Source organism: Gymnoscopelus braueri, assembly GCF_963280865.1.
Source record: "Gymnoscopelus braueri genome assembly, chromosome: 3".
NCBI lineage: Eukaryota > Metazoa > Chordata > Actinopteri > Myctophiformes > Myctophidae > Gymnoscopelus > Gymnoscopelus braueri.
The window spans coordinates 54,566,256-54,587,675 of NC_137612.1; the positions used below are offsets into that span (position 1 = coordinate 54,566,256).

The 21,420-nt window shown below is 42.3% G+C and overlaps 1 protein-coding gene across 1 annotated transcript in view; it reads right to left on the reverse strand.

Annotated features, from left to right (window-relative positions):
• Positions 1 to 789: 789 nt before the first annotated feature.
• LOC308082037 (kelch-like protein 24) overlaps positions 790 to 21,420 on the reverse strand; it is a gene marked incomplete at both ends in the record, with an annotated part of 22,373 nt that continues 1,742 nt past the window's right edge. The window contains 9 exons of the mRNA XM_080423648.1: positions 790 to 884; positions 3,705 to 3,775; positions 3,838 to 3,889; positions 15,183 to 15,365; positions 15,793 to 15,933; positions 17,879 to 18,022; positions 18,796 to 18,955; positions 20,133 to 20,276; positions 20,711 to 20,902. Of these exons, the coding sequence (XP_080279774.1) occupies positions 790 to 884; positions 3,705 to 3,775; positions 3,838 to 3,889; positions 15,183 to 15,365; positions 15,793 to 15,933; positions 17,879 to 18,022; positions 18,796 to 18,955; positions 20,133 to 20,276; positions 20,711 to 20,902 (1,182 nt within the window). The remainder of the gene's footprint in view (positions 885 to 3,704; positions 3,776 to 3,837; positions 3,890 to 15,182; positions 15,366 to 15,792; positions 15,934 to 17,878; positions 18,023 to 18,795; positions 18,956 to 20,132; positions 20,277 to 20,710; positions 20,903 to 21,420) is intronic.

Genomic DNA, 21,420 nt, shown 5'->3' on the forward strand with positions numbered 1-21,420 from the left:
TGAATAGATCTACAAACAAATATAAGTCTATGAATGAAGTATAGTCTCTGAAGGGTTATGCTTAGCAGGCATCTCTCAAAGTTTGCCAATGGCCTACATATATTACTACTTTAATTGAAATGACCTCCAAAATGTGTCAGGGGTTGGTCAACACAAGAACACTCCACTTGCCCCAAAACTTGCCCCAGACTGTTGATCAGAGCTCTGGCTATAATATAGGCTTCTTTCCCCGCCTTCAATGTACTTACATATTGTACAATTAATATGAAACTACATTTATTAATACATCTTAACATTTTAGCCACAGCAGCTTTCCTTCTTTTTGGCCGCAGCATCTCTTTTATTTTGATCAGGCCTAGATGTGAGGGCTGTGAAGCGGCCCAAACCTCTAGTTGTAATAATACAATACATAGGTTAGGTGATGGTGAGAAAAGTGATTTATTGGTCCATTTAGATGTTTAAAACAACAAGGATGTTTTTTTTTTTTCATTGCAGGTTTGTTTTCACGACGTAGGTGGGGATCGAACGCACGACCAGCCCCGACCTTTGGATCCTCACCAAGCATACCTAAAAGTGACAAAGTCACAATTTTCATGAATCTATCGCGTATACTCATAAAGTACTTAGATGAATCACTGGGGAGAAGCATAAAAAGACGGGCCTGTTGCATTTTTCATCTTTTCCATGTTTGTTTTCTTTTTCTTTCTCTCTTTCTCCTCTTTTTTTCTCCTCCCTCCCTCTCCCCTTCCATTTTTTCCCCTCTTCCCCTCCTTGGTAGGTGAATGTTCCTCAGCCCAACCTCAGCCTGATAGCCTGAAACTCTACTATCTCCACCAGGCTGTAGGGAGTTCCCCATGGCTTAGTGGTTAAGATGTTGGCTTTCCCTGCAGGAGACCCGAGTTCGAATCTCGAGTGTCACATTGGTGGTATGGCCGTAAGCCCCCAAAAAGGGGCCTGAAAGTCCAATATCTCCCCTGAGCTATGGGGAATTCCCTTTGGTTACGATGTTGGCTTTCCACGAGGGAGAACGGGGTTCGAATCCCGGGCGCCGCAACCCAGATCAGGTTACCCCGTGGGAGGAGGTCTAAAGTGGGTGAGTGTAGCCTGCTGTAACTTCTCTGTCAAGCTTGGGCGGACGATCGTGGTCCTGGATTCACTGTTTCACTGACGAAATCCCAACCGCACCCCGCCCCCGTCTGCCTAAAGCTACTCCAAGGTGTATGCCAATCCACGTTCCGAGATGCGGAAGAAGGAGGAGCTGGAAACCGCAAGGAATAAATACAAAATAAAGTGTGATTTGAATGATTTTACATGTTATGTATTCATACTGTATGTACATAGGCACACACACACACACACACACACACATTATAGGGAAGGATATATTGTTATTGCTGCTACAATGTATGAGGAACCAGAACAAAGTATATACTCTCATGTACGCAAGATGTAATTATAAAGAAACCTTGAACATTACAAAATGTTCTGAGTGAATAGCTTATCACATCAGATGTAACCAGATCTATTCTGTCTGCCTACAGAGCCCACAGGATGTTGACATCGACCTCATAGCTACTCTGCATAACTCCTTCCACAACAGAGTACCAGCCCACATTTCCAGGGTCATCTTGGGGTCAGTTTGACTGTGTGTGTGTGTGTGTGTGTGTGTGTGTGTGTGTGTGTGTGTGTGTGTGTGTGTGTGTGTGTGTGTGTGTGTGTGTGTGTGTGTGTAAATCTCTCTGGAGAGTGGAAGTGGGAATGTTACACTTAAGAATTAAAGCAGCAATTTAAACAGCACAATATGGATAATGACACTTATGACAGCGATACAACTTGTCTCCCTACTGCAAAAGGGATGCAAGTGAATGCAACACATTGAAATAATTTGTTTCAAAAGGTTATCCCAAGCTAACCTTTCCTGTGTGGATGAATAACTAGCCTATTTCTGACAGCATGCACATTTATTATGGTTTTGTAAGATACGTTTCTCTAAGTTGCAATGTAACCGCTCTGTTTCAGTATCGTATCGGGTGTCTGTTTACATGTATCCTATGTCGCTAAGTATTCCCTTTAAATTGCACATACAATATTTTGTTTTGATCGTAATTGTTCCACTTTTACTTTGGCAAAAATATGTTTTCTCATGCCTATTTAAATTGGGGAGAGAGAGAGAGAGAGAGAGAGAGAGAGAGAGAGAGAGAGAGAGAGAGAGAAGGGTTGTGTGTGTCTGCCTGCCTGCCTGCCTGCCTGTCAGGGTGAAGGAAGTCAAGGAAGAAGTCTGTATGTAGGAGGAGATGAATGTCTGTATACAGCAGGCTATGCACCACACCTCAAGTGGTTGATTCTAATCTCTCAAGACAGATTCTGCTAACAACAAAGGGATCCACATGGGTTCCCAGATAGGGTTGATTCTGGACTCATTTTGTTTCAAGAGTGCATGTTATTCTTGTGTGACCCTCAACATAAGATTTGATCAGCCCAGGCTCAAATTACAAGTATTGCCACCACCACCACCAATAATAATGATAGTAAGAGCAGCAACAGCAGTATCTGCCCCCCAAAAAAGAAACAAACAAAGAAACAAACAAACAAACAAACAAACAAACAAAAACAACTTTCACTGGAGCAGTGGATATTTCAGTCAAACTGGTAGCCTATTGAAACACAGCAATACAATTACTGAAACAATCACCCATTGAGCAGTACTAGAGTAACCCCTGCTAAATGTATTTTCACTCTCTTTTCATTGAGTCTCAGCTATAATGTGTATTCCATGTTCTGTGTCTTCTTTGAGAAGGACTGCCTGTTGCATAGGGACAAAATGAACCCATGTCAGAGCGGACACCGGTCGGTCAGTCCGTACCGGACTGACCACCACCAGTCTCCTTCTACTATGCCTCCCCCCACATACACATTATTTTAAGTGTTAACTGGAGAAAATGTTATTATTATTGTAGATAAATAGTAGTACCATAAGTAGTAGTAGTACCATGAGGAAGAGCCAATGCTGAAACATTTTGTCCTGAAAATACCAGTATTCAAATCAACCAAACAACACAAGTCATTGTAAACTATGTTACATCAATATGTGTCAATGAATATAACCTATTGTTTATGCCATGACAGCACAATGGAAAGCAGTGGCAATTGAACCATTTGGGGAACATTATGAGTGCATGTTTTATTTATAGGAAACCTATACTGGACCCTTAAATGAACTACATGTTCATACATACACACATTTACAGTATGTAACAGTGTTTTCCTCAGGGTGGGGGACAATTATGTTAGCGCATAGTACACACACTATGCAGCCTTCAAATCTAGTCCAATATTGCGCTGATCAGAGAAATGGTCACGTGTTATGGCCATTTGAAGTTTTAAACACTGCTGTAACGCCCCATACGGGTGCAATTTACGGCCCCTGGCAGCAGCTGGGTCGTACAACGTGGTCCCTGGTGTGACTATTGTCCTGGCAGACCCCTGAACAGTGCTTGTGCCAAGTTTGGTGGGAATCAGAGCAATTGTGTGTCTCGCAAGTCTGGATGTTATATTTCTGATGTCCACCGTCGACCCATTAGGGATTATGCCATTTTAACCCATTGAGAACCACTGATATTATTTTCCTTTTTTTTTTTGTCCCCCCTAGTTGGGGGCCCCTGGGCTGCAGCCCACCCTAGGCCAACGGTAAGTCCGGCCCTGACTATCAACCTCGTCGTCGTCGTCGTCGTCGTCGTAATCATCAGCTGGAGTGCATGGGAAGTCATCCCTCAGCCTGAGAGACACGCAGTTGAGAGCGTAGCGAGCACTGTGGCGAGCACTGGGCATCTGTCCCACGGTTTCCCAAGAGTCCGTCTCTTCACAGTAGCGCTCAATGCTGTTGGGATACCTGCATGAAGAGGAACCAATAGCAATGAGAGAAATGTCTGTTGTGGACAAGTCACAATTATTACATAATCACAATTATTTGAGATAATCGCAATTATTTTGCATAATTGCCATAATGTTGAACATTTTTTATACATTTTCAAAAATGTATTTTTAAAATGATTGTCATTCCTATGCATATTTAACCCATTAAGACCGGGAACGCATCTGTGTGTCATGTTTAGATTTATTTGGCTATTCAAAAATAGCAGATATACAAGCTCATAGTGTGGCACCGAGTGCCGTGCTATGAGCTTGTAGATCTGCTGTTTTTTTTTTTTTAACGTGGCAAATGTTTGCAAATGTTTGAATATATACATATATTTTTTAAGCGAACATTTGTAACTCAAATCTTTGCTTCTGGGGATTCTACAAATGTCTTCCAAATCCTAACAGTTTTTTGAAAAAACTTATGTCTTCCAAATCCTAACAGTTTTTTGAAAAAACTTATGTTGGTATAATCAGTGGTTCTCAAATTTTTCATGTCAAGGACCCCCACAATGATATGTATTTGGCCGCAGGCCTCCATCTCAAAATACGTTCTTCCATAGACCCCCCAGAAGCAAAGATTTGAGTTAAAAATGTTCGCTTTAAAAAAAGTAATATATAAAAGTAATAATATAAAATATATATATTCAAAGATTTGCAGACATTTTCAGGATAAAAAAAATAAATAGTAGATCTACAAGCTCATAGCACGGCACTCGCTGCTGCACTATGAGCTTGTATATCTGCTATTTTTGAATGGCCAAAGAAATCTAAAAATAACAAGGATGCGTTCCCGGTCTTAATGGGTTACGTTATTTGTCATATCTACCCTGGGCAAAAAAAAAATCACGAAGCCAAAAAAGCCAAACAGAATTTTTGATTTACATGTTCCAGGGTTCAACGTCAAAAAGAAAATTCTGTCGTTAATCGCATTTATCTGTGTGACAATGAATCATCAGATGTCGACAGGCCTCCAGCAGTGTCTTACTCTTCGTCGCCGTCGTCGGTGAACCAGTGCCTCCCTCCTAGCACACAGATCTTTCCATCCACCATCACCACGTCAGGCTCACTGCGTGGCTCTCTCATGGGGGCACACACGCTCCACTGGTCGGTCTTGGGGTAGCACTCCATTGTGTTTTCTACCTTGCGCTTGATATTTTTACCACCTATTTGATCAACAAGAATGAACAGGATAGTGACTGTCAGTAGGCCCTATTAGGTTCCCAAACTACAGTGAAGTTGAAGGGAGTCCATTATGGAACTAAGAGTGGTGGTCGAGAGTAACTAAACAAGTACAAGTACTGTGCTTAAAGTACAATTTATATTACTTGAATCTTTCCAAAGGGTTAAACTAGGCTACTTTTTATTTCTACTCAACTACATCTCTTGGGCAAATATTTAACTTTTGACTCCACTACTAATTAGTTAAGAGCTTTATTTACTTTGCAGAATTAGATTAATACAAAACAAACACTAACTGATAAATTGTGTAATGTTTTAGGTTAAGCTATTCAGCAGCATATATTTTAACTAGAATTTTCCAATTCAGGGAAAATTGCAAAGTGTGGTTGCGCCGACGCCGGTCGCGGGTCGAGGCCGCCGGGTCTCGAGGAATACGCTGTGAGGAATACCGTCGGAGGCTGCACCAATTACATTGTCACGTCAGACGTCACTCCTGAGATCACTTTCGTTTCATTTTGAGAGGATTGATCCCCCCAAAAATCATGTTTTTGCATCAAACGGTTACATTTTGAGCATTTGTGGCGCCCCCTATGGATCAAAGTCGAAATGCTTTTGGGGATTTGTTGAGTAAACCACCCTTGACATGTGATTCACATTTGGGATTGACTGGACGTTTCGTTCGTGATTTTTTGTAGAACAGGCCCCTTCCGCTAACTTTGGAAGCCATTTAAGGACGAACGGTTCGTCCTCAAAATTCCACTTGTTTATCGCATGGGTCCAGAGATCATGTGTACCGATCTTTGTGAAATTTGGACAAAATATGTGGGAGGAGGAGCTAAAAGTGTGTTTTGAAGAAAATTCTAAATAGTGGAAATATATCCTGACGCAAATGGGCATGGCCTATATGGGGAGTTGCGTCATGACCCAAGGAATCAAGGGGAAAAGATTTTTATTTTACGACCTACGGTTCAAGAGTTATAAGCCAAAACGTAAAGTGGGCTGTTATAGCGCCACCATGAGGCCGACTGGTGTAATTCCTTTTTAAATAATTTTGCACTAAATCATGAACCTCCCCTCCAAGTCTTGTAACTCTAGCCCTTACGGTTTCTGAGAAAAAAATACTTGAATGGGAGTTTTTTCATTTTCCCATTAAAGTGGATGGGGAAATTTAATGCACTAATAAATCAATATCAATTAAACCATGTAACCAATATCTTAGCAAAATAAAAGTGCAAGATTCCCGGTGAAGCCGGTCATTTTGACATATGGCACGAAATTGGGAGAAAAAAATGTGGGAGGAGATGCAGCCCAAAATAAAGTTTATCTAGAATAATAATAACTAGACACGTCGCAATTCAGGGCAATTGCAGAGTGTGGTTGCGCCGACGCGAGTCGCGGGTCGCTGCCGCCGGGACTCAAGGGATACGCTGGGAGGAATACCGTCGGAGGCTGCGCCAATTACATTGTTACATTGTCACGTAACTCCTGAGATCACTTGCGTTTCATTTTGAGAGGATTGATCCCCCCAACATAAGGTTTTTGCATTACATTTTGGTGGATGGGGAAATTTAATGCACTAATAAATCAATATCAAAAAATCTATCCAGACGCAAATGGGCGTGGCCTATATGGGGAGTTGCGTCATGACCCAAGGAATCTAGGGGGAAAAATATTTATATTTTACGACCTACGGTTCAAAAGTTAAAGCGCCACCATGTGGCCGAATGATATAATTTTTCTTTTAATAATTTTGCACTAAATTATGAACCTCCCCTCCAAGTCTTGTAACTCTAGCCCTTACGGTTTCTGAGAAAAAAATACTTGAATTTGAGTTTTTTCATTTTCCCATTAAAGTGGATGGGGACATTTAATGCACTAATAAATCAATATCAATTAAACTATGTAACCAATCTCTTAGCAAAGTACAAGCAATCGATTCCCGATGAAGCCGGTCATTTTGACATATGGCACGAAATTGGGAAAAATAAACTGTGGGAGGAGTAGCGGTTGAAAAAAAAGTTTATCTAGAATAATAAAGTTTATCTATAACAATAGTCTGGTTGCCCGCGTCGCAATTCTGGGAAATTGTAAAGTGTGGTTGAGCCGACGCCGGTCGCGGGTCGCAAGCGGCCACCGGGACGTGAGGAATACGCCGGGAGGATTACCGTCGGAGGCCGCGCGACGTGCGATTCGAATTCCGTGTCCGTGACACGTGCCGTTTTGATTTGAGGAAATAGGCCGCCCCACTAAAGAAACAGGCCCCCCCCACAAATGTAGTGGGCCAATGACATCGTCATGTCACTCCTGAGATCACTTGCTCAAAAGTTATAGGCCAAAAGGTAAAGTGGGCTGTTATAGCGCCACCATGTGGCCGACTGGTGTAATATTATTTTTTAATAATTTGGCAATAAACTATGAACCTTCCCTCAAATTCTTGTAACTCTAGCCCTTACGGTTTCTGAGAAAAAAATACTTGAATGGGAGTTTTTTCATTTTCCCATTAAAGTGGATGGGGAAATTTAATGCACTAATAAATCAATATCAATTAAACTATGTAACCAATATCTTAGCAAAATAAAAGCGCAAGATTCCCGGTGAAGCCGGTCATTTTGACATATGGCGCAAAATTGGGGAAAAAAATGTGGGAGGAGATGCCGCCCAAAATAAAGTTTATCTAGAATAATAATAACTAGACGCGTCGCAATTCTGGGAGATTGCAAAGTGTGGTTGCACCGACGCCGGTCGCGGGTCGCAGGCGGCCGCCGGGACGTGAGGAATACGCCGGGAGGATTACCGTCGGAAGCCGCGCGACGTGTGATTCGAATTTGGTGCTGATTGGATCCTGCGTTCGTGATACATGGCGTTTTTATTTTAAGAAGTAGGCCCCTCCCACTAAATAAATAGGCCCCTCCCACAAATGTAGCGTGCCAATGACATTGTCCTGTAACTCCTGAGATCACCTGCTTTTCATTTTGAGAGGACTGATCCCCCCAAAAATCATGTTTTTGCATCAAACGGTTAAGTTTTGCGCAGTTGTGGTGCCCCCTATGGATCAAAGTGGAAATGCTTTTGGGGATTTGTTGAGTAAACCACCCTCGACATGTGTTTTAAATTTGGGATCGATTGGACGTTTTGTTCGTGATTTTTGGCATTTTTGGTAAAACGGGCCCCTCCCACTAACCTTGGAAGCCAATTACGGACGAACGGTAAGGACTATCAAAATGCCGTTTGGATATATTTATCGCATGGGTCCATAGATGACCTGTACCGATTTGTGTGAGATTTGGACAACATTTGTAGGAAAAGGAGCAAAAAGTGTGTTTTGAAGAAAATTCAAAATGGCGGAAAATCTATCAGGACACAAATGGGCGTGGCCTATATGGAGAGTTGCGTCATGACCAAAGGAATTTTTTTATTTTACGACCTACGGTTCAAGAGTTATAGGCAAAAACGTAAAGGGGGCTGTTATAGCGCCACCATGAGGCCGACTGGTGTAATTCTTTTTTTGTCTCTATTTTACGACCAACGGTTCAAGAGTTATAGGCCAAAACGTAAAGTGGGCTGTTATAGCGCCACCATGAGGCCTATTGGTGTAATTATTTTTTTAATAATTTCGCACTAAATTATAAACCTCCCCTCCAAATCTGGTAACTCTAGCTCTTACGGTTTCTGAGAAAAAAAATACTTGAATTTGAGTTTTTTCACTTTTCTATTAAAGTGGATGGGGAAATTTAATGCACTAATAAATCAATATCAATAAAACTATGTAACCAATCTCTTAGCAAAATGATAGCACACGATTCCCGGTGAGACCGGTCATTTTGACATATGGCACTAAATTGGGAAAAATAAACTGTGGGAGGAGTAGCACGGCAAACTATTGTTTATCTTGATAGAGGAATAAAGTGTCCCTAGAACTATAGTCTGGTTCAACCACACTAATAAAGTGTATAGAGTACTATAGTCTGGTTGCCCTGTTAGGGCAACCACACTAACTAGACGCGTCGCAATTCTGGGAAATTGCAAAGTGTGGTTGCGCCAACGCCGGTCGCGGGTCGCGGCCGCCTGGACTCGAGGAATACGCCTGGAGGGAATACCGTCAGAGGCCGCGCGACGTGCGATTCGAATCGGGTGCCGACCGGATCCCGCGTTCGTGACACGTGCCGTTTTGATTTGAGGAAATAGGCCCCTCCCACTAAAGAAACAGGCCCCTCCCACAAATGTAGCGGGCCAATGACATCGTCATGTCATTCCTGAGATCACTTGCTTTTCTTTTTGAGAGAACTGATCCCCCCAAAAATCATGTTTTTGCATCAAACGGTTACGTTTTGCGCATTTGTGGCGCCTCCTATGGATCAAAGTGGAAATGCTTTTGGGGATTTGTTGAGTAAACCACCCTCGACGTTTCATGTGTGATTTTTGGCATTCTTTGTAAAACGGGCCCCTCCCACTAACTTTGGAAGCCAATTACGGACGAACGGTAAGGACTATCAAAACGCCGTTTGGATCTGTTTATCGCATGTATCCAGAGATCATGTGTACCGATTTTTGTGAAATTTGGACAAAATATTTAGGAGGAGGAGCCAAAAGTGTATTTTGAAGAAAATTCAAAATGGCAGAAAATCTGCGTCATGAAAAGTTGCGTCATGACCCAAGAAATCCAGGGGTAAAGATTTTTTGATTATACGACCTACGGTTCAAGAGTTATAGGCCAAAACGTAAAGTGGGCTTTTATAGCACCACCATGTGGCCGAATGATATAATTTTTATTTTAATAATTTCAAACTAAGAACTACTTATGAACCTCCCCTCCAAGTCTTGTAACTCTAGCCCTTACGGTTTCTGAGAAAAAAATACTTGAATTTGAGTTTTTTCATTTTCCCATTAAAGTGGATGGGGACATTTAATGCACTAATAAATCAATATAAATGAAACTATACAACCTATCTCTTAGCAAAGTACAAGCCCTGGATTCCCGATGAAGCCGGTGATTTTGACACGAAATTGGGGAAAAAAAACTGTGGGAGAAATAGTGCGATGAAATAAAGTTTATCTAGAATAAAGACCCATTCGGGCAACCACATTAACTAGACGATCAATCCTCCACAAATAGCGTGTTGTTTGGTTGACCTTTTTGATCACTCTTTCGGCGTTTTTGTTACCGGAGAGGTTTGCCTCCAAGATGGAACCCAGGTAGGGAATTTCCTCCTTTCTTGTGATAACATCATCACCCACTTTGATCGTGAAACTCTCAGCCTTGCTAAGGTTAGGACTGGACCCAAAGAGGATGGATTCAGTTTTACCCAGGTGTAATGAAAGTTTGTTGTCGGAGAGCCAGATGCAGATCTTGTTGAGTTCAGTGCTGAGAGTTTTCTCAACCTGCAGCCTGTCCCTGTCCGAGACCAGCAGAGCCGAGTCATCTGCGAACAGGAACAGTTTGCAGTCGCAAAAGCTGAAGACATATCATTCACATATATCAGGAACAGTAAAGGTCCTAGTATACTTCCTTGAGGAACACCACAAGTCACTGGAGGGGAGGGGACTGGGTGCCGTTTACTTCCACCACTTAACGCATCAGGCACTAGGGATAACTGGGCACTAAAACCATCTGGGTATTAGGGACATGTGGACTCCTACAGATTTTATCCAAACATCAGGCAAATCAAAATCTCTATAGCCATTAAACAAAACGGGTCATTCAGATTTTTCAGATTGGCTAAGAATGGCTTCAAAAGTCTGCAGGAGTGCTCCGTTTGGAACAAAACGCCTCAAATCATGAACACAGCTGCAATTTCCGTGAAATTGTGCACGCAAAATCTCACTAGGCAGAGGAAGAAATGCGACTTGAAAATTTTCAAACGCTATAACAGGCCGATTCGCGTTTTTACCTATAACTGCACCGATCAGTGTTAAGCTTTTTACGTACACTCCCTAGAGGCCAAGGAAAAACCATTGCCCTGCATTTTTCACATCTGCCTTTTTAGACCACCAGGAGGCCGACCTATGAAAAATACATTTTTGGGTGTTACTCCTTCAGATTTTATCAGCTTTTTCTTAATACATCCTGATTGGCTAAGATTGACATCTGAAGTTTGCAGGGCCGTTTTGAACAAAATGCTGCAAATCATGAACACAGCGTCCGATTGCGGTGAAACGTTGCACGCACATTCACATTACGTCGAAGAACAAATGCCACCCTTTCAACATGCCGCCGGGACTCGAGGGATACGCCGGGAGGAATACCGCCGGAGGCCGCGCGACGTGCCATTCCAATCGGTTGCCGATCAGATCCTGCCTTCGTGATACGTGCCATTTAGATTTTAGGAAATAGGCCCCTCCCACTAAATACATAGGCCCCTCCCACAAATGTAACGGGCCAATCACGTCACTCCTGATATCCCATGCGTTTCATTTTGAGAGGCTTGATCCCCCCAAAATAAGGTTTTTGCATCAAACGGTTACATTTTGAGCCCCCTAAGGATCAAAGTGGAAATGCTTTTGGAGATTTGTTAATTAAACCACCCTTGACATGTGATTCAAATTTGGGATTGACCGGACGCTTCGTTCGCCTTTTGTGTAAAACAGGCCCCTCCCGCTAACTTTGGAAGGCATTTACGGACGAACGGTATCGACTATCAAAATTGGAGATGTTTATCGCATGGGTCCAGAGATCATGTGTACCGATTTTTGTGAGATTTGGACAAATCTGTAGGAAAAGGAGCAAAAAGTGTGTTTTGAAGAAAATTCAAAATGGCGGAAAATCTATCCAGACGCAAATGGGCGCGGCCTATATGGGGAGTTGCATCATGACCCAAGGAATCTAGGGGTAAAGGGGTTTTTTATTTTACGACCTACGGTTCAAAAAGTTATAGGCCAAAAGGTAAAGTGGGCTGTTATAGCGCCACCATGTGGCCGACTGGTGTAATTCTTTTTTTTAAATAATTTGGCAATAAATGAACCTTCCCTCAAAGTCTTGTAACTCTAGCCCTTACGGTTTCCGAGACAAAAATACTTGAATGGGAGTTTTTTCATTTTCCCACTAAAGTGGATGGGGATATTTAATGCACTAATAAATCAATATCAATTAAACTATGTAACCAATCTCTTAGCAAAGTACAAGTGCATGATTCCTGTTGAAGCCGGTCATTTTGACATATAGCACAAAATTGGGTGAAAAAAAACTGTGGGAGGAGTAGCGTGCCAAAATAAAGTTTAACTAGGAAGAATAAAGTTTATAGATTACTATAGTCTGGTTGCCCGAATACTAATAAGAATAAAGTGGGAAGATTACTATAGTCTGGTTGCCCTGTTAGTTACTAATTAACAATCAACTCATTCAGTGCCAATGACGTGTAACACGTACATGTTTTCCAAAGCCCACTGTGCCAATGACATGTAACATGTCATACGGTATTTTCAGTGTTTACGGTAGATAGCGCTCTTTGCCAACCTATGAGTGAGAAAAATATATTTTTTCTCAGCTTTCTCGTTTCCCCCCCCCCCCCCCCTTCCCCCCGATGAAAGCAGAGACACTCCTTCGTCTTTTGCGACACTCTGCGTGCCCAGGAGCGAAATATTCTGTAAAAATGCTCAAATACGTTTGCACTGGCTGCAGAGTGTTCTGGCAGTGAATGAGTCAATGTGATGAACATATAATCTATATCCCATCCCAATAAGATGATTGTGAAATGGGCCATTCTGCATAATGCCTAATGAATACTCTTATGTTTAGTTTGCAAGAATATGTTTATGCCAATATTTTTGCACTTTTACACAAGTAAAAGTTTGAATACAGGACTTTTACTTGTAACAGCATATTTCTACATACTGGTATTTTACTCAAATAAAACGCTGAGTACTTCTTCCACCACTGACTAAGAACAGGTATGATACCTATAAGGTAGATCTTTCCATTTAGAGTACAGACAGCTGGTTCATCACGGGGAATCTGCATAGGAGTGACTTCTGTCCATACAGATGTTTCAGGGCTGTACTTGGCCACCAGGGCTGGATCTAGAACGCCACCTAGGGCCCAGGAGGATGGACAGACGGACAGACAGATAGACAGACCAACACACACGCACGCACGCACGCACGCACGCACGCACACACACACACACACACACACACACACACACACACACACACACACACACACACACACACATTATTCAGGATAACACGTAATACCAAAGACATTTTCAGTTATTATGCTCAGGGTTCGATTTGTACAAATAACAGAACAAACTAGAAAAAGAGTTCATCGGAGCGAATACAAATCACTAGGGACATCTGGGCACCATATTTTTGGGACGACTGGGCACCTGGACATCTTGGCACCAGGCAGACCACAACTTGGCCAGTCTGCCCTGAAAAAGTCTAGTTTGCTTGCGCTGGTAGTGATGCAGCTTGTCTTCTGAGACAAGCTGGAGCTGGAAGGGGATTAAGGTTGCTTCATTATGCAGCAATTTCACAGCTGCAGGAGGTACAGCTGCACGTTTCCACGCTGTGCCTTTCGGTTCAGACGGTTATGCCAACCTTCAACATTGTTGTTGGTCTTGATGGCACGGTTGTAAACGCTCCAATGCTCTGGCTTCCACAGGCCATCATTCCAGTTGTTGCGAATGTTTGAAACTCTGTTATAATGTACTTTTGACTTCAGTACTATTTTGGCAAATAAACTCTTATATTGTACTTTTGACGTTGTTGTGTCGTGTTTGGGTTTTAAATAACAGTGGGTTAAATATCACTTACCAACAACAAAGCAGCATGATATGTAACAAAGCAGCATACTAACACGAATCCTAATGCAGGTGCCCACTCATCCAGGTGCCCACTCATCCAGGTGCCCACATGTCCCTGGTGCCCACATGTCCCTAGTGCCCAGGCATTTCTTCCTCTGCCTTTCACGGCAATCAGATGCTATGTTCATGATTTGAGGCATTTTGTTCAAAGCGAACCACTGCTGCAAACTTTAGATGCCAATCTTAGCCAGTCAGGATGGAATATGAAAAATCGGACAGATCCTTCTTGATCACATGACTAGAGAAATAACGTGTACCGATTTACGTGATGTTTGGACAAAATCTGTAGGAGAGGCCCGGACCACTGGCGTAGCAGTCCGGGCACCTAGGCTCAATGTAGCCTGACAGCGCGTTGCGGGTTCGAGTCCCGATCCCGAAGGCCTTTGCTGCGTGTCACACCCCATCTCTCTCCCCATTTCCTGTCAGCCTACTGTCCTATCAATAAAGGCATAAAAGCCCAATTTTTTTAAAATAAGACATCTGTAGGAGAAATATCCAAAAATGTGTTTTGCTAAAATCGCCACCTGGTGGCACTATAAAAGGGTGGAGAATAAAGGGTAGAGGTTTTTCCTTGGCCTCTAGTAAGTGTGCATGCAAAGTTCCATGTCGATCGGTCTAGTTATAGGTAAAAGCGCAAATTGGCCTGTTATAGCATCAGCATGAGGCTGATTTGAAAAATGTAGGGTGGCAGTTCTTCCTTGGCCTAGTGGGAAACTGCGTACAAAGTTTCATGGCAATTGCACACTGCATTCATGATTTGAGGCATTTTGTTCAAAACAGACCACTCCTGCAAACTTTGGAGGCCAATCTTAGCCAATTAGGAGGATGAAATATTAGGATAAAAAAATCTTACAGATCCGTCTTGATCACATGACTATCGAGATACTGTGTACCGATTTGCGTGATGTTAGAACAAAATCTGTATGAGTAATATACAAAATCTGCCTCCTGGTGGCGCTATAACGGGCCAATGTGAAAGAATTGGGGCAGAGGTTCTGCTCTGGCATCCAGGGAGTGACTGTGTGCTCACTTTCACTTTGATCTGGCCAACGGTGCCGGAGATTAGCTGTTCACAGACGGACGGACACACACACAACAGTCTCGGCCACGCCATTCGCGTGGCGTAGACAACAACCACTTAAGCCCTATATACGTTGTCGTACAACAAATAGCATGATGGGGGTATCAAAAGCAGAGGCATGGAATCCCTCCCTCCAGCAAATTGAACCCTGATTACTCTTCAGCAGGCTGAAACGGCTGACGTGCGAACTTGTTCCATACCAATATAATAGAGCAGTCCATCTAGTGCGACCAGAGGAATGGAATCAACGAATGGAGTGGAATGGACTGCCACCCCGACACACTTGATCAGCTGCCAGGTGTTGGTGATGGGGTGGTAGCGCTGCATGGAGTCCTTCCACGGGCCACCGACTGCATACACATATCCGTCCAGCATCACCAGGCCTAAGTGTATACATAAATAAACCTGATCATTACAACTGATGACCATGGCCATGTGCAATATGCAGCATCTCCTTGGTTAAACCAAGGCAACAACTCCTTTAGAGGTTTTACCAAAACAAAGTAATTTTAAATTCAACTTGAATTGAACTGCTGCAGTTCACACCAAGCATCAGAATGGGGGAAAGGGTGATTTAAGTGACTTTGAACATGGCATGGTTGGTGATGCCAAACGGGCAGGTCTGATTATTTCAGAAACTGCTGATCTACTGACATTTTCATGCACAACAAAAAATCATTGAGTTGCAAATGTGATTAGGTTGATTACAAATTTGGATTAAGGAACAGTACCTGAATAACGTTTGTTGAATTGAAAAGGTTACACACATTATATGACTTTAAAATGAATGCCATAGTGTGCTGATCTTACTCAAGAGAGTGCAGCGTGATTCATTCATGGGAGCCATCTTCAACCATGAGTTATGGGCAACGTCATATCGCCACATCTCCCAACTACTGATGGGTGTTGATGGTGTTAACAAAGCTAATCCGGCAAGATACACAGTAGAGCCTATGGTGGGAGAAGAGCAGAATTAAAACGAGTTATGCCTTGATGATTGTCAAAGAAATAACGATTTTAATATGTATACACAACTTGAATGCTTATATCTATGTTGATGGTTCACTTGTCACTGGCCTGACCTGTGAACCTGACAATAGGTTGATACTCTTTTGCACCTTACTGTCTAATCTCATGTACACAGTATTCACCTTATTCTAATTCTATTCTCCAGGGCACCACCATTGCCTCTTACAGTGGGCGCCATTGAATTTTTATCTGTGTACTGCTTCATTCAATATCTGTTCACTTCCTCCCTGGTAGGCTACTGCAGGTGTATTGCAGGTAATCAGTGTGTTGCCAGATTTAGCAAAAGAAACAAGTGGACAGGTCTATGAAAATAAGCTCAAAAGAAGCAACTAGGCTCAGTTTTACCACTTTGAAAATAGCAGATCAACAAGCTCACAATGTGTCACATCACGACACATTGTGAGCTTGTAGATCTGCAATTTTCAAAAAATATTGGGAAAAATAAAAAATATTTTGAATATTTTTGAAATATTTTAACAACACCAATCTTTGGAGTCCCTGACACCACATATTTTCAGATGGGGGTCTGTGACTCTGCGGACAAATACATTAATTAATCTGGGGGTCCTTGACATGAAGAAATTTGGGAACCGCTGGTTTAAAAAGCATTATAAAGCAAGTCTAATTAAGTAACTACACTTAAAGAAAAGCTCCAAATTGCTTATTATATGTAAACATGGCAACGCTGGTAAACAGGAAACTCATTGATATGGGGCTCCCCACCTCCCTAGCCTCGTTCCCAGCCTCACTCATCTGCGAAGAGAAGAGCCTGGTCACGACCTAAATCAGAGAGTGTCTATAGGGCAGCACTTCCGTCGTACGTGTTTCCCCCGGAAACTATATTTTTCGACCAATCACAACACTTGTTTCATTCACAGAGAATGTAAACAGATTTGTAAAGCATCAACGTCATTTCCTTGGGCGGTACTTCCGACACATTTAACCACTTCCAGTTGTCACTTCCCAGACAACCAACAGCCCAGGTCTTGCCCAGCGTGCCACCTCCCCTACTCCCCTACCTGGCCACTCCCGAAGTGGGCATGGCCAGGCCCACAGTGGGAGTTTCCAGGAATAAGGTGAATATGCCTGCTGCCAATATGGACCTACCGAAGTGTCACCACCTCACATCTAATGTCCAACCTTTACTGTACCTGCTGGTTTATGCTATGTGCATATGCAGATATATTTGCCAAGCCAAGACAGGTCCAGTGTACTGTGACATAAGCTGCCAGGTGGGCTATATTCTGTAGCTACTTCAATGCCTAAATTGTAAATTCACTTGCACCCAACTGAATTTGCAGTGCAAGAATTCAGAGGCAAAACAGTAGGATCCATTACAGGCAATGGTGGGCAGTAACATAACAAGTACATTTAATTGAACTTAAGTATATTTGTACGTTTTTTTCCTTCTTTTTTATATATTTTCATATTTATTTTATATTTTATATTTATTTCTATTACAAAATAGAAATATTGTACTTTTGACTGGACTACATTAAGGGACTCTTGGGACTCCAAATGACTATACATTTAAAATATAGTGAAAATAGCCAAGAAGAATCCCCATTAGTCACAGTGAGCTTCTGATCAGCTATTTTCACAATATAGTATAACTTCAATATATAAAAAAACAAATGACATATTTAATAATTTTACACTTTCAAACTATTTTTTAAATAGTGGAAATAGCAGATCTACAAGCTCTCAACGTGTCGCATAGATTTGCCATTTCCACATTTTTTGAAAAATGTAAGACATGTTTCCACATGGAAACGATTATGATGATAATGCAAAAATAGATATTGGGTTATTTCAAATAATTGCCATTAAGCGATTATGTAATAATTGTGACAGGCCGTCTCCTCACCTGACATCACCACAGAAGAACTTTGGGACAACAAGAAGAAGGGGACACGTCCCAGAGTCTTCCACTGGTTGGTAAGGAGATCAAAGCTCTTCATCTTGTCAGAGACGACATCGTCACAACATTGTCCTCCAATCGTCACAATCACTTCAACAAGTGGGGGGGGGGGGGGGGTTGAAACCAAATTAGGGTTCCCACACACATGTTTAACAATTCATTTTCAAAACTTTTCCATAGCTTTTCCAAAAGTATTTTATTGCATTCCCAGGCCTGCAGCAATCATACGGTGCAATACTGAGGCTCTTACACCTGTGTGCTATCAATGTACCTAGACAGACACGAGCGAGGGTGTCATGTGACAATCAACAGATCTACAAGTAAACAGCGTGTCACGGTGCAACATGTTGTTGTAGATCTATCTATATTCCAGGAATGTCATGACTGTGGGAACCCCGAACCAAATGTATTTAACCACTTGAAGCAACCATATTCTCAGGGGATTAGCCAAAAATAGCAGATCTGATCTACAAGCTTGTCATCTTTTCAACCACCAAGATTGTCAACAATCCAAAAATAGCAAGAGTTTGTAGATCTACAAGCTCACGTATTAGTAGTAAGACAAAGGGCTGAAGTGGACCCAGTCGTCAGGTGAAATGTTCTGACAGCCCAAATTAGCAGTCACTGAATTAATCCAGCAAAAAACAAATCGTTATACATTTGGTCTTCTACGAAAGCACAAAAATCTTGTTTGGGGATTGAATTGTAAAATAAAAATGTTTTAATCATGATGCAATTATTCTTAGCAAACTAAACACATATTTTGTATAGCACGGTATTTTTCTGTACAGCCAGAAAAAAATCTTGATTATTTTCGTTTTGCACCACCATCAGTTGCAACATGCATGTGTGAGGCAGGGTACCTGTGGTCCTGCCTGGGCGTGTCGTACCGCAGGGCTTGGCCAGGTTGGCCTCAGAGATGAACTTCTGGCAGCCTGTGTGTTCCTTCAGCACATCCAGAGACTCACTCACAGTGTGGCGGTAGGACGGGCTGATGAGAGGCAGACGGATCTGCTCTAGCACCTTACAGAGCACATAGAACGCTAGTTATTGACTAGTCCAACTGGATATTATGCAATAATTATGCATTTCATAGTACCAGCAAATACCATGTATACAGGTAGACCATGTCAAGCATGTATTGGACAGTGGGCACTGCTTTATTGTCACATCACAGGTTTACAGAAGTAAAAAAGTGGGTGAAAATTCATTTTTGTGCATAGCTCAATCTCAAAGTGCTACAGGGTTTAAAAACATGGAATAAAAACAACAAAGGCAACCAAACAATGACATGGGACCCTACTAGGCTAAAGGGTCAAATTAAAAACTAGGTAAAATCAGGGTAAAGAGGAGAAAAAAAAGGCCCAAGAAAATTAAGAAAACTCTTGGTTAAAAAGGTAGGTTTTTAGTCCATTTTTAAAAGCATCGGTGGACTGTGTCTGTGCTGGTCTCGGGTGTTCGGGGAGAGCATTCCACAGACAGAAACTGTATTGTATTTAGAAGTCCTCAGACGTATTGGGTGTGACCTCCGATCGTCTGGCAACGTGACACGAAAGGCCTCTACACACCGATGGCAGGCCGTCAATAAGCGGTTGTAAGGGTGTCACGATACTCGATGCGATCGAAATCAAAAGCCGTATCGCGATTCAAGGGTTAATAAAAAAAAAGTACTCCCGCGCATGCGCACATCCGATTGATGTGTGTACATAGACGTCGGTTGCTAGTGAGGCGACTGCGTCTGAGTCGTTCCATCCGACCCTCCAGCCCAAATGGTTGGCCTTGTTCAGCCTGAGCAAATCAGAACACGTCCGTCCGCCCGTCGTCCGATTCTCTCACATTTGCCAAGCGCGAACCAGAACAATTAATTGGGACATTAAACACCAAGAGAGAGAGAGTCTGTGTATGCAGGAGCAACCTTTACTTAAACCCCAGCATCTGTATTCTGGGAAACCCTTCGTAGAAAATAGCAGATCGACAAGCTTACAATGCGTCGCAAGCTATTTTCAGCGAAGATATTTAATGTAGGGTGAAAAATACACACACAATACACTAGCATAGTGCTGAGGGACTCCGCTCAACAACGGATGGGATTTAACACCTTATAACACCAAACATCTCCAAATCTGATCTCCCATCGTAGTCTCTAATAGTCAGCACAACCCAGTTTGGTCTGCAGGGGCCTTTATTAGAGATAACTGACCTTTTCAAAGCTCTGCCTACGGATAGGATCCTTGTCTAACCATAACATGGCTGCCTCAAACGCCATGTCCTCCTTGGGCACGTTGAGATGGTCACTGGCGAGAATCTTTGTCAGTCTTTCCATCGAGAGAGAGAGGAACTCTTCCTACGGGTAGAAATAAATACAGTAGATTTGCTCACCGTTTCAGTTCTCAACAATTTCAGGATTCAAAAACAGCCGAGAGATTGGCTATTTTGTCTATTCATCGGACGAGAAGTATAGGGCTTAAGTGCTTAATATTGAAAAACACAAGAGTATGTGCGTGTGTGTGTGTGTGTGTGTGTGTGTGTGTGTGTGTGTGTGTGGGTGGGTGGGTGTGTGTGTGTGTATAAGTGAAGTGCTCATTGGTGATAGATGGTTTGTACAGTGAAATGGGTTTGTGACTGTAGCTCATTAATATTACATTCAATCACTGAAAGTTTCAACCCAGGTCTGGGTGAGTTGTGGTGGTTAAAAGGTTGAGCGATAGTATTAAAACAAAGTTATAGGAGATAGAGCCAACAATAGACAAACAAACTTATGATCCCTCAATCACTGACCTGCTGGTAGACGACACTGAAATGTTCCAAGACGTAATCCATGCTGTGCTTCTCCAACATTTTACAGGAGTGCGCATCAGCGAAGCAGTAAATCCCCACACAGTTGTTTGCGTCCATGTGACGCTTCATGTAGCTGCAGCAGGCCTCTCGAACAGCCGTGACGTCCCACAAGTTTGACGCTGTCAGCAGGGCCTAGACCAAATGAACAAAAATGTTTGTTTAATAACCCATTAAGACTAGGGCTGTCAGTTTTCCTCTATAATCCCATTCGAATTTCAATGCTCGAATATATTCGAATATTTTATATACTATATAATAATATAAAGTAATTCATAGTTGTACAATAATGAACACCCACGTGCACACTAACAAATGCTATAATAACAGGCTAAACAAAATAGTGAAACCAACTATAATGGTTATGGCTTTAATTTACGTTCATTTTCTGTTTTTTTTATAAGAGGAGAATATATTGGGGCTCTCTCTCGTTTGTGACCCGTCACCGCTTTATGTCTGTGCGTTTCTGCCTCGTGCCTGTTTTCGCTTCAGATTAGAACAGTGTCGCGCAGGGAACACAGCTGACAAGCCTACACCGTGTTGCATCAGCGATGCGCAGTGTTGCCAGATGGGAAATGTTAAATTATCGCACTGGAGGTTTAAAATTATCATATTTAAAAGAACACTATGGTACACTGCCCAAAAAATGTGTA